At 39.2% G+C, this 13,093-nt stretch overlaps 2 protein-coding genes across 2 annotated transcripts; both read right to left on the minus strand.

Moving 5' to 3' along the window:
* Nucleotides 1–875: 875 nt before the first annotated feature.
* Nucleotides 876–3,361, minus strand: cunh19orf25 (chromosome unknown C19orf25 homolog). Its single transcript, XM_040030950.1, has 3 exons — nucleotides 3,174–3,361; nucleotides 2,461–2,645; nucleotides 876–1,653 (listed from the first exon to the last, which is right to left on the minus strand). Exons 2-3 carry the CDS (start codon nucleotides 2,600–2,602, stop codon nucleotides 1,472–1,474), a joined length of 324 nt encoding a protein of 107 aa, XP_039886884.1. The 5' UTR covers nucleotides 2,603–2,645; nucleotides 3,174–3,361; the 3' UTR covers nucleotides 876–1,471.
* Nucleotides 3,362–6,529: 3,168 nt separating this feature from the next.
* On the minus strand, nucleotides 6,530–12,938 carry reep6 (receptor accessory protein 6). Its single transcript, XM_040030937.1, has 6 exons — nucleotides 12,566–12,938; nucleotides 8,991–9,084; nucleotides 8,295–8,433; nucleotides 7,912–8,080; nucleotides 7,681–7,823; nucleotides 6,530–7,188 (listed from the first exon to the last, which is right to left on the minus strand). The coding sequence occupies exons 1-6, from the start codon at nucleotides 12,696–12,698 to the stop codon at nucleotides 7,174–7,176; spliced, it is 693 nt and encodes a 230-aa protein (XP_039886871.1). The 5' UTR covers nucleotides 12,699–12,938; the 3' UTR covers nucleotides 6,530–7,173.
* Between the last annotated feature and the right edge of the window lie 155 nt (nucleotides 12,939–13,093).

Consider the following 13,093-nt stretch of genomic DNA (forward strand, 5'->3'; position numbering starts at 1 on the left):
AAAAAAGAAATCTGATCTGAGCTTTCCTAACCAGGGAAAAATATTCAAATATAATGATTAAAATATTTCTGAACATCCAGTGAAAACCTTTTGAGCTTGTAACTGTAGACCTGAGAGGAAACTAGCTGAGTGTTTGACACTCAAAAGACAGATTTAGGGTGCAGAATCACATTAGCAGCCCCATCCAGACTGAATGAGGTGTGAACAAGATGAGCAGGGAGACAAATACCATCTGAGTCTCTGCTGGTGCCTTGTTTATGCGTGACTGGAGACAAGTTTAATGCAGGTCTGAACCTAACTGTGAACTTGGTCGAAGCATCGTGAGCATGAACAAGGCTCCAGAGGTATCATGGTAACGTGCAAAACAGACGTATGTCATTTTAAATGTCTTCATTCAATAAAAAGTGATGTGTTTCCTTAAACAGCTGTGTCGACGTTCTGTCCAGTCAGGGGTGTCCACACCGCCGGAGTCGTAACAAGTAGTAATTTGCTTTGAGCAAATGTCAGGTTTCACTGGTTAGTGTGTCTTTATAGCCGGTAGGAGCTTTCTTATACGGATTTCACTTTATTTGGACCCAACACTAAAATGTTCTGGTAAAGTGCTGCCCTCTTCTGATGGCAGTTTTATTGCATACAAAATGTAACTTGTAAACAAAATCTCCCAAATTATGTATTAAAAAAGTATGGCTACACTGTGAAAAGCAGCAATTTTCCAAAGATGATTAAAAGCTTAATGCGTTTTTTAAAAAAATAACTCTGAGCAAATGATATTCAAACAACAGCTTCTTCATAAAAAATGACTTTCAAAGTCAAATGTCAAACATACATCATCTCTAAATACAACCATTAATTTTTTTTAATTTTATTTGGGGGGGGGGGGGGGGGGGGTTTACGGCCTTCTTTTTCTTGATTTTGAATTAAAGCCTTAATGACCTACAGGAACCCGTAGAAACAACAAACTGGCAGTAAATGTAATTTGGGCAACAATTCTTAAGACAAGGTGCTTTCTTGCTTTCTTTAAGATACCAATTAACCAAACAACTCTGATCATTTTATTTTCCCCTTTACAATATGTAATCTGGCACTTTTGCTTGATCCATTACATCAACATTTATTTCAATCCGAGTTAACATACACCTGGAAAAATGTGAAATATTAAACTGCTACATGACAGACATTAACTATACTAATTATAATTTAGTAATGATTGACATCAAACTCTTCATGTTGCTTCACATTTAAAGCTTTGCTCAGCATCAGACTTATTGTGAAGTAGTCTTGATCTCCAACAATCCTTAGGTATACAAAATCATGTACTTCTGCTCTAGGGTTAGAGGTCAGCTAGTGCTGTGCGCCTGACGCAGTGGCACCAGCGCAGGTTTGTGCCGAGTCAGTGGGTTTGAGAAGACTTCAGTGAAACAGAGCCAGACCACGAATGACAAGGAGAGTCTGTCCAACAGGGAAGGTCAAATCAGAGTTGTTGACTTCTGATTTCTTCCACCTCTCTGTCTGCCTGCTCTCCTGCTGCTTTCAGCTCTACCCTCTGCTGCACCAGCCGGTCCCGAGCCTCCTGCAGCTCCTTGTTCAGCTCCAGATATCGACGACACTTCTGGAACCGTAGCTCCACCTCGCTGTCTGCGGCACGGGGCACGTCTGAGGAGGAAACAGAGTAAACCTTGAGATTACGACCAGTTTATATATCTGCTATAAAGCAGCAGCGTCGGATAAAGTTTGAAGCAAGAAATCTACAGTGTCCCTGAGAGGTCAAATACACGGCACCTTAGAAAAACACTACAAAAACACACTAACAGACCTTGAACACTGGGGGAGAGAGTAACATGACTAAACTAACAGTAAATGTGTTTCTACATTATTAGGAGTCATGCAATTAGCTGTATCTTTTTCTGCCTCACAGATGAACTTCCTATAAGCACGTTTCAGTCCAACCCTGTGCATGTACTGCTTTCTGTCACTTTTGCAGCCATTACATCACGTTATTGTCTCCCCAAAATCACTCCCATTGTGTTTTGTTGTCAAACCCAGCAAGTGCATGTGGCTGCCTGCTCGCCCACCGAGCCAAAGTGGCACCCCGTCAAACCACGTTGCTTGACTTGGAGATTATAGTTTAAATCACTAAAATTGATTCAAACACAAAAGAGTAGATGACAACATCACACCACCCTACTTCAAATATGCTGAACTATTCAAAGATAATATAAAATGGTTTACTTTGTGGGGTTTTTCCTGACCAAGAAGCTACTTACAATGGCCAGTGAAATTACAATTTCTGCCCCTTATATTCATCATCAGTCGTGACAAAAGTGACTGTGGCTTCTGACATGCTGCTTTAATGAAAGATCCCAAACTTGCTCTTTCTCTGTCTCTCCTTCCCAGTGCTCCCAGTTTTAAAAGTTGCCACTCACTATCATCCCCACCCTATACACGTCTTTGTGGAGTCACCTTGTCCAGTCTTTTCTAGGATGCTGAAGATCGGGTCATCAGGAGCAGCTCTGTCGAGGTCTTCCAGGATCTGGTCCACGGTCGGGGGCTCAGGACGGCTGGGCAGCACCATCCGCTTCTTACTTTTAGAGCCAATATTCATTCTCCTAAAGTTTGAACTCCAGCTGCTTGCATGCAACACAAACCTGACCCCGGGTAACAGAGTTTATTTAATGAGGTCCAAATCTGCTTCTCGTGTTCAACAGCAATTTTATCACCAAACTATTACTGTTTGGTGTTAAGCTCCATTTAGAAAAAAGTGGAGGATCTTTCGCAAAATAAAAAGCATTTTAAATATATTTCCAAACTGCTGCGTTCTTCTTCGTCAATTCGGCTTAAAGCAAGTCATTCAAGAATTATCTAAATCATAAGAGTGTACTTTATGAACTTCATCCATTCCTTTCTCTTTATAGAGCCGAACACAGCAATGCTAGCGGCTAGCCTAATCACTGTAAAAACGATTTGCAGCAAAATGTAGAAAAAAAAAATAAAACTGTAATTAACCGGTGGAATATTTTGAAGCCGAATTTTGGAAAAAATTCTGAAAATTGCTGAGAAGTATTTTTAACTACGACACATGCATTTATTTTAGCTGGATAGAGGTTCTATATTATTTCTGAATCTATGAAATAAGGGTTCGGCTGCATTAGGCGTAGCTGATGCACAGCACTTACCAGAGTTTGTCCTGGCTGATGAAACCTTGCAGTGCGTCTCGACAGTCGTTCCCCGTCTTCACTGTTCGTTAACCCGGACTAAGGAGCACAAAAAAACAAGCTAATTCTGCTGATAATACGGCTAACATTAGCAAACAAACTTAAATCTACGGCACGTCAGCACGCCGCCTGCCACGTCAGCACGTCGGACGCGTCACATGACAAGTCAGAAGATAAAAACTCTTCTTCTGAATTTTGATGCCGGATTCACCATAAATTGTATGTAAAATTAATTCTATGTCACAAACATTTTCCAGCAAGTCATTAAAGCCTTTGAAATTGTCCTTTTAAGAATGAATTTGAAAATAACGTAACAATACACGATTCAAACAGACTTGTGTGGAGAAAAAAAGTGAACTGAAGAGAAGATCAGATCAAGAGTCAGAGCTTGAATAATTAAATCACTTCAGTTCAGGTGTAGCATTTCCCATTTGGCTTTGCTCACAGTTTGCTTTAAAAAAAAATGCCGGTAACATGTATTCTCTTATGACTGGAACAGTACCTCCTGACATGCAACCTCCTAAATGAGGAATCCAACCATGATGGGATGGACATATTTTAGCTTCACTGGGAAGGAGTTCTCATGTTGTTCACCTTCATACATGTGCTATAATTATATATGAATATTAACCAAACCAGCAGTTGTTCAGTACATTTGCTGAAAAATGTCAGAAACTGTTTAAATTGTTGCACATTCATTTTCTTTTGATAGAAGACGAATCAGTAAATCTGCTAGTTTGCAAAGAGTTTTTATAGTTTTTCCTGCATGCTTGGTAGGAGCTGGTGAGGAGAGTTGTGTTAAGAAAACGATGATCTTACTGTCATCATTAGCAGGGATGGGCAAGATTTTCAGATATTTGTAAAGACTTTCATAGGAAACCCTGAATGTTTGTTTTTTATCTTAAAGTACTGTATGTAATTTGTCTTTGTTTCCAGGATGTAATGTACCAGAAGGTGGCAGTAATGCACATAGAAACAATATGTGGGCAATATTTCAAAAATAAAAACAGAAGGTGCAATAAACTAAAGCATGTGTGACACAGTGAGGTTAGATTTTACTGTACGAACAGGAGAAACATGCAAAGCCAAGTACAGAGCCAACTGCTGCTGTTACAAAGTCAAGTGTGCAACTACTTACATAACAAATGATTAAAAAAAAAGGTCAAGTGCAAACTCCATCAGGTAAGCATGTCACAGTCTAACACAACAATGTGCAAACATGTGAACACATTAAAGAAGCCGTTTAGCTGAAGAGTGAAAATTGAATTATTCTGCACAGTTCTCATGTAAAGTGGATCTCATTTCCAGCTCCATGACTCTGCTTAGCTCACAATAGCACAAAAGCATTCATTTATCTCATTCATCTCAAATAGGAACAGGTCTACTACTCTAGTACACCTGTTTACTGTGATTATACAGTATTATCCAGGAACACATGACGTATTTCTTTGCACCCAAAGAATGTGACTATGACTTTCTGATTACTAGAGTACTGTCCATTTTTGCCTTGTTATGCTCATGATACACCTAAATAACAGATCTCCCTGGCAACACAAAAATTTTGTCATTTATTCTATGAGAAGAATAAAGAAGCTACTCATCTAAAGTCAAACTAGTCAGAGGGCAGAGCGAGTCGCGAAGAGAAATAATTGGAATCCTTGGGCACCAAAAAAAGCAGTGCGGCAAGCGTTGTGCTAAACAGTAGATCCTGCAAATAAGACAAAACAGAAATCATTTCTGCTGAAGCCAGTTCATTCAAGTATTTGGAAAAAATTTAAGTGCAGATGATGGAAAAAGTCTTTAGCTGCCCGGGTCTGAAAATAAATGATCACATCTGCAAAGACTTTGACAGACTGAGCTAAAGAGTCCAGCCAGCTAACAGTCCCATAGTTATGCTGCAAAAGTAGAATCCCCACAAACTTAGGTCAGACCAGCCTATAACAAAACCAACACTTAATTTTATTTCATAAAGAATCTTTAAATGTAAGGTGAACTTTTGACTTATTCTTATGAAGTGTGGATGTGAGCTTGATTTACTTTAGCAGACATTTAGATTCTGGGTCTTCTATCTGAATCAGGACAATAGAAACAAGTAAAATCCAGGGCAACAATACAGCTTCTGTGAGTTATTTATAATCCAGATTCAGGAGGTTTACATAGAAAAGATTTAATAACTTAAAAAAAAAGAAGAAGAAAAGAAGAAAAGAATTGTTCCCAGAAATCTTGAAACAAAGAAGTAAAACGATCTTTTCACAATGTCCTGCTGCACAACTACAACATGATTTTTAAAAAAAGGAAATCAGTCTCTTTGACAGAGGTAACAATCCTGTTGAAATCTGTCAGGATGATGAGGAAAAGCCCTCTTTCCCTCCTTTTCTTCATCACCAAGGCTCCTCCTCTTCCTCTGCTGCTATCTAAAGAACTGAATAAACAGCAAAGAAACACAGTCTCATTTATTATTTTACCGGATTGTGATTTCCTGCTTCTTTTTTTAATTTGTCAAGTAAAATCCAACCATAATTATTACGTTAATAAGAAGCATAGACATAGAATGTATTTATTATGGCGTGTTTTCAACACACAAACTAAATCCTGTTACTTGGTTATTTAAAGTAACTGAGTGTTTGTTTGCTTCCTTTTCATGTTCATCTCCTTTAATAGTTAAAAAAACTGATTGAGTTCAATTACAGGACGTATTTAATCCCCCACCTCCCCTCAAGCTAACTTTTTACTCTCCAGCTCAGTTGTAGAAACTGTTTGAACAGAACACAAATATCTGGATGTGAAGTTTGACTTTCAGAAAATATCTTAGAAAGAAAGTTATTTATCACCTCTGTATTACTTTGATTTGTTATTGTGAGTAACTTACCATCAGTCTACACTGAGTTCATCCTGATGAGCAGACATATAACAGACACAACCAAAGGTTAGAAACAAAAAACATTAAATGTGAAGTGAAAAGTGAATTATTTGGAGGGGAGGGTTCCTAAAACAACCTCATGGATTAATTTGAATACTTAAATTAATCTCTGAATGTACAGTTGTGGTCAGAAGTTTACGCACACTCATCATGGGCATGAATGTCATGGGTACTTGGTTTGGGACGTTTTAATGTTTTTCACTAATCCACAGATGGTCAGAAGAATACAAACATGAACACAACTGAAACACAAATAAACTCTAACAATTCTGCCAAGAAGAGTGGTTAAATATCTGCTCAAAGCTTGCTGATGGATACCAGAAGTGTCTGGTCCAGGTGCAACTAGATAATGGACATTTAACCAAACATTAGTGGGGGTATGTGACTGTGTGGACTAGAGAAAATCCAAAATCAGTTCAAAGTGCATCCAGTTCTTGTTTTTTTTTTTTTTAAACATGCAAGGTGTACAGTTATTCCACCGTGGGAAGAGGAACAATTCAAAGAAATCTTGAAAAGCCCAAAATACCATGAGATTCATGCAGACGATGCCAATGATGAGTGTGCGGAAAGTTTCTGCCACCATGGTATGTTGATACACATCCAACCCACATGCTCTGCTTTGGTGTAGGTAGTGTGGGAGGAGAGCTGCAGTAAGACTGTAATTCTGGACTTACTCACTTTCAGATAAAAAATAATAATAATAATAATAGTAATTTAGATTTTCTAAACATATTTATCTCATACTGGGCCTTTAGTTCACCCTCTGGTCCTGATCTTTACTCTGACCCAATGTTGAAAACTACTAAGCAGATCATTTTCTAGTGCTTCTGTTTCTTCTGGACCACTAAGAGCTGCAGATAAAGTTGAGGAGGGTATATTAGAAGGTCAGTTCAGGTCTTCACACCTAGGATAAAGTATCCTGTCTGTTTTAGCTTCAGACCATTAAAAGCACTGTTGGTCTACATGCTTCACACCACATTCACTGTCTGTACAACACTGTGCTACTTTTTTAACACTTAACCAGCTGACTTACCAAACTGGTTAACCCAGGAAAGGCTGGAACAGGTAACAAGATAGCTGTATTAGCAACAGGTCAGAGTTTATTCCTCATCTCCTATATGAACACATAAACACTTGATGTAGATGAAGGACAGGTCTGTTCCAGCATCAACTGTGAGTCCACTTTAGCCAAACACAAGCAACAAAATCATGACTGGAGTCCATTTAACAGCCACGGGTGTCATTAATAACCGTGGATTTCTGTAAGTTATGTGGACAAATCTAAACAATGCTTGAACTCCAAGTACTGATCCGCTACATAAACAGTGTTAGTGGGATTCTATACTGAAGGGACTGCTGATCAGTTTTCCCAGCTGGGTTACTGACGGTAAAGAGAGATGCTACAAGGCTTTCTGAGTGAGAGCACATCACTCAGCAGCTTGTAGAGAGGACATAAACCAGCAGACTGCAGGTTTCCTGAGCTGCTTTCACTGATATAATTCAAGGTGAACAGACTGAGTAAAGGATGAAAATGTGTATTTTACATACTCTTCTTTCTTCGTTCATCTCTGATGGACCAACTTTAGCTGTGGATGTTTCTCCTGATGTACTTGGTAAACTTTTAGCTTCAGACTGAGCAACAGGTGGCGATGGTATGATCATGGCTTTATTCTTCACCAGAGTGGTCAGGACTAAGGAGGGAGAAGAGCGAGAGAGGAAGTACGTACATATTTAAATCTTCTGTAAAAGGCCCTAGCGGTGGTCCTGGGCCAGTTTTACCTTCTCTGGTGAGGTTCTCGGCAGCACTCATGGCCTTCCCACCGAGGTCGCTGACCATGTTGTCCACTGTGGCCTCATGGCGAAGGAAGACAGGCCGAACCACTTTGTTGTAGATAATCTGTGAGCCGTTCCAGGACATTGGTGCCATGCACCATAGTAAGAAGAGACACTGGAACCACATAAGAAGGAGATTACTGGAGTCACTGAAACCTTTTACCTGATCTCAATTCTAGTATGACGGTCATAGCCCTTCAAAAAAGGTAGTAGTGGATATAAATGCAATATTGTTTCTATATTTCGTCCTAAAAGAAGCATTTTGTTCTTTAGGGTATGCTCCATAAAGGGGTGTAGCATGTATCATTGCTTGCTACATGTCATCTCACCTTAAAAGCGTAGTAAAATGGGAACCAGTAGAGGAAAATATCAGAGAAGAACTCGCCCAGACTGAAGACACCGTACACCACCCAGTAGGTCAACCATTTTGTGTCATCTTCTTTGCACGGGCTTTCGATGGCTTTGATTCTGCACAAAGTTGGAGTATTGTAAAAGAGCTGAGAAACATGTTGATCCTTCAAATATGATAAAGACTTCTGTGCCTCTGCACCAGTAACACGACTATTTGCTTTAGTCACTGAACCGTATTACAGATATAAATATCATAAACTTTAACAGTAAAATCAGTCACAATTTCAATGATGTCAAAATTATCCAGACAAAGTCATCTTTATCAGTTGTGCTTCTTCAAGGGCAAAACCAGAATACACACCAGACAACATCCTTAAGCTTAATGACATTAATGTCTGAACATCTCTAATAAAATTATTTTTTGAAATGTCTCCAAATGTAGTAAAATGTCTTTATATAAATGCATAAAATGTCCAAATATCATTAAATATATACTGTGGAAAAGATCAATATATGCCAAAAATGTCACAAAAAGATAATAATACCAAGAAAACTCAGTGTATTGTAGGCACAGCTGTTATACTGAGACTGCCACATGGATCCACTGAGTATGACAATGACTTCCTAACACAACGAGGAAAAGAAAATAGAAAAAATTAAAAATAAAAACTTACGAATAATAAGCTGGATAAACAAAACCAATCAGGTTGCAGAGGAGGGAGGCACCATATCCGTACACCAGGTAGAGTCCGGTCAGCGAGACGGCACCTGGATGAAGACACAGATGTTTTGTTTTCTATGTACTGCTGCTATTTATTAATATTTATAAGTCTGAAATACAAACACTGAGAAATGTGTCTTTCAAATATTTAAAGCAGTTATGCTCTACTTTACTCTCTTAAGTAACATTTCCTGTAAATCACAGTGCATAAGTGGGGTGCATGAGTGGACAAGCCCCGACTTCCACAAACTATTTTGCAGTTAACAGTTTTACAAGTGTTCAAACTATTTCATTAGACTGCATTGCAGAAACAGCCAGTTTAGCACAGACTCGACCAATTTGGAACCAAAATCATGCAGAAGAAAGTGTTTCCTGCAAAAGACTTCTTACTGACCAGCAATGTAGACGTGGGCAAAAGAACAGGGCCGTAGCATTACAAGATTTGATTTCATATCCAATGAACATGTGTTTGGACTATGAGAGGAAGCTGGAGTGTCCAGAGAGAACTCGTGTAAACACAGGTGAAACATGCTCCCCACAGAAAGGCACCAGACTGGATTCAAACTCAGGACTTCTTCTTGCTAAGAGGCAGCAATGCGATCTGTGGTTCCACCTAAATGTACATTTCCATATATTTCATAGCCTTCCATAACTTACAATGAAGAAAGGTGATGTCCATCATGAACAGGAAGTAAAACCTGTTTCGTTATCCATGTAAGACAGGAATAACAAGGTATATTCTCTGCACAGAGTGCAGAGCTCACAGGCCAACAGTGTGGGCGATTCAGCCAAATATCAAAACAAATCTGAACAACAAGCAAAATTTCACTGATTGGCTGACAGCCAGACAGACAGGAAGTACTGTAAAAAAGTGTCCTACCTCTGATCAGCTTATGTTGCTGTTCACACATGGAGGCGGCGCTGCTCTGCTGCCTGTCTCTGTGGATAATCAGCTTTAACGTCAAGGCTCAGAGCGGGAGACAGCGAGCACCAGGCACCACGCTGACATCATGTCCTGCTTAATGTGCTCCAAATCCACTGCACCAGCATCAACGTGCTCTCAATACACTGCTGTTCCCTGCTCACTGGATCACTGTGTTCACACGGACCTGAGAGCCCTTTTAACACTACCAACAAAATACGCTGTTTGATCTGTATCTATTTTTAGAAAACAACAAAACTTTCTTGTAAAAATGTCGACATATTTATAAAACAATATAATGTGCAACAGCTTCAGAAATTCAGCAGGAAAGGCAGAAGTAGAGCAACGTGGTTGTTCTCTTCCCATTTTCTGTTAACACTGAACACACTGCTGTGATGTTTGAATAACCTTTACTGAACTGACCGTAGACAAATCAAGTATGGATACACCGAGGTTTTGCCTTTAAGATTTTATGGCAGAAACGTTTTTTATTTCCAGCCAAACAATGAACTCCTGAAGCCACAGAGGTTTTCTTTGTCAAAGCTGGATGGAAATATATCAATCAGCAGCAGTTTGGGAGGGAAAAGCCATTTTTATGGTGAATGGACTGGTTCTTATATAGCACTTTTCTACTCTATTTGAGCACTCAGAGTGCTTTACACAACTTATACATTCACCCATTCACACAAGCACTTTGTTCATAGCTGTTTCTAAGCGCTTACTGTCTAACATTCACACACATTCATACTCCGATCCATGCATCGGAGAGCAACACGGGGTTAATATCTTGCCCAAGGATGTTTGGCATGCAGACTGGAGCAGACTGGGATTGAAACACCTTCCAGTTAGTAGGTGACCTGCTCTACCACCTGAGCTCCAGTCACCCCATTTTTAGTTTGCTAATTTGGATGATTTGCCCTTTAGAAATGAAGATGAAGTAACATGGTGCAAACTAATTAAAATTCCTGAAACCAGAAACCCAACAAGACAATAAATCCCAAAATAATTAAATATGAAGAACAGTCTGAGAGTCTGTGTAACTCTTCCAAGGCCGGAAGTTTCAACCTTCCACCAAAGGAATTGGGTCCCAGGATCAAGAAGGATATTTGGATCTGTATTAGTTTGTGATGTCCACACAGGACTAAAAATAATTAATAGGCCTCCCTCTAAATGGCTAACATGTTGTGACCATGTTAGGGACCACATGGTCTAGGAAACAACTGACAGTGAAGATGTATAATAAAGTCAAAAGAAAGAATGCTGTTAACAACCTCAGCTTCTGTTACCCTCTTGATACCCAAAAGATTACCAAAAATCTGTCGATGGGGAGAAGGTTAGGATTTGTTTTGGGGGGGATTATTTGGTTTTTTTGGAGTTTTTTGCTGTTTAGCTTTGTTTTGCTAAATTTGTGAAAACATTTTAAAATCTATAAAATCTGACGTCTCAAGTGAAGTCTTGTGTATTTTGCTGTAACAGAGTTTCTTTTAAAAGATTCTCCATTTGTTGCTGCAAACGTGAAACTGGATGAGCTGCCAGTGTGGGTACGATTATTCTTTTGATTGTTTCTAAGCAGTTATACTTCTCTTATATCACCTGTCATTGTTTAAAGTGCCCTTTATGCTTATGAAATAATGTATCATTATAAACAATGACTGGCTTTGATCATTAGCCAGTTATCGTGGTACCTCAAACATCTGGTGTCCTATCAGAATTTGTTTGGGGTTTTTGTCTAAACCAAACTGTGACAGAGAATTTAATTAAAGGTGTTAAAATACAGCTTTAGTTCCACACAAGATACTAGTCCCAGTTTCAGTTTTTCCAATTTCATTGTACTATTGAGCCACGTATGACTGTGCAATAACAATAAAGAGTTATCTTGTCTTCCCCAAGAGAGAGAGTTATTCAAGGTTACAGCTGCAGAAAGCTTTGAGACTCCCGCAGGTTTCACTGAACCACATTAGTGTTTGTAGATATTTACCCATTCAGAGTGAAGGACTCCTGGTATGAAGCCTACACAGATATTTTATGACTGGTCTTCTGTGCAGCAGGCAAAAAGTTACACGTAAGCTCTGCGTAGGACCAGCATCAAACTGGGGTAAAACCAGTCCTTTAAAGCTGCTAACATAGTTGATCCAGGAACTAAAACATAAGATATAAGGAGACTTCTGCCCATCACTGCTTAGTCAGAGAAAGTACTAAACAGAAGACTTTCAGCTTTCAGCTCAGGGTGATACATGTCCTATCAAAGAACTGGACACAATGAAGCAGGCACTGCCACAAAACCAGGAGCTTAACGATGCTAAAACCCCGAGGGCCGCAGTTTATCTGAGTTCAGTATGACAAAATATTTATCAGTGCAGAGGATTAACTGCAGAATAAACGAAGCAGAAAACCTCCAGAACATTCCCAGCTTCCTGTTGTGGACGGTAGCTGATCACAGGAGGATTAACTGAATCCTCTTCAGGTTTCCACTGGCCTGCAACAAGCTTTATACAAATCAACTACATCTAGAACGAGAGCAGAATGATCCAGAAGTAGCCATGTGCTACTACACAAAGCAGCAAGTTGGTAAAAAAAATAATTCTAGAAGATTAAATCACACGTACCAAGAGCAATGACCTTCTTCTTGATCCCAGTTTTCTCCTCCATTTTTCCCAGAATATCCGTCACCACATTTTTCTCATTTAGAAACTTTTCAGCTCGGTCTTTGATAGAGCTGATAATATTCAGCAGGCCCATTGTCCTCAATCTGGTCCTCAGACAGCAGAGAAGTCGGAGGACAACAGCCTGCGGTGAGTCCGGGGCCAAGTTTAATCCTCTGACAACCACAATCTGCTATAATGAGGAGGAGGAGCACGCAAAGAGGTGTTGAGAAGTTCTTTTTATAAATATTTTCATTTATTAAAGACAGAGTAAAAAGTGAAGAAGCTATATACAGGATTATCAGCTAGGCTTTACACAGCTACCCAACACTTTTGTGCAGTTTAGAACAATTCAAAATACTTCAGAGAGGAGTGACAAAAGTCTATTGTAAAAAGAATAAAGTCCAAAGCACACATAACAACTATTTAAGTGTAATAAGAAACATAATAAACATGATAACATAATAATAAACATGGGTTTCTGTATATATG

This window comes from Simochromis diagramma, unplaced genomic scaffold (genome assembly GCF_900408965.1).
Source record: "Simochromis diagramma unplaced genomic scaffold, fSimDia1.1 OVJJ01000334.1, whole genome shotgun sequence".
Taxonomy (NCBI): Eukaryota; Metazoa; Chordata; class Actinopteri; order Cichliformes; family Cichlidae; genus Simochromis; species Simochromis diagramma.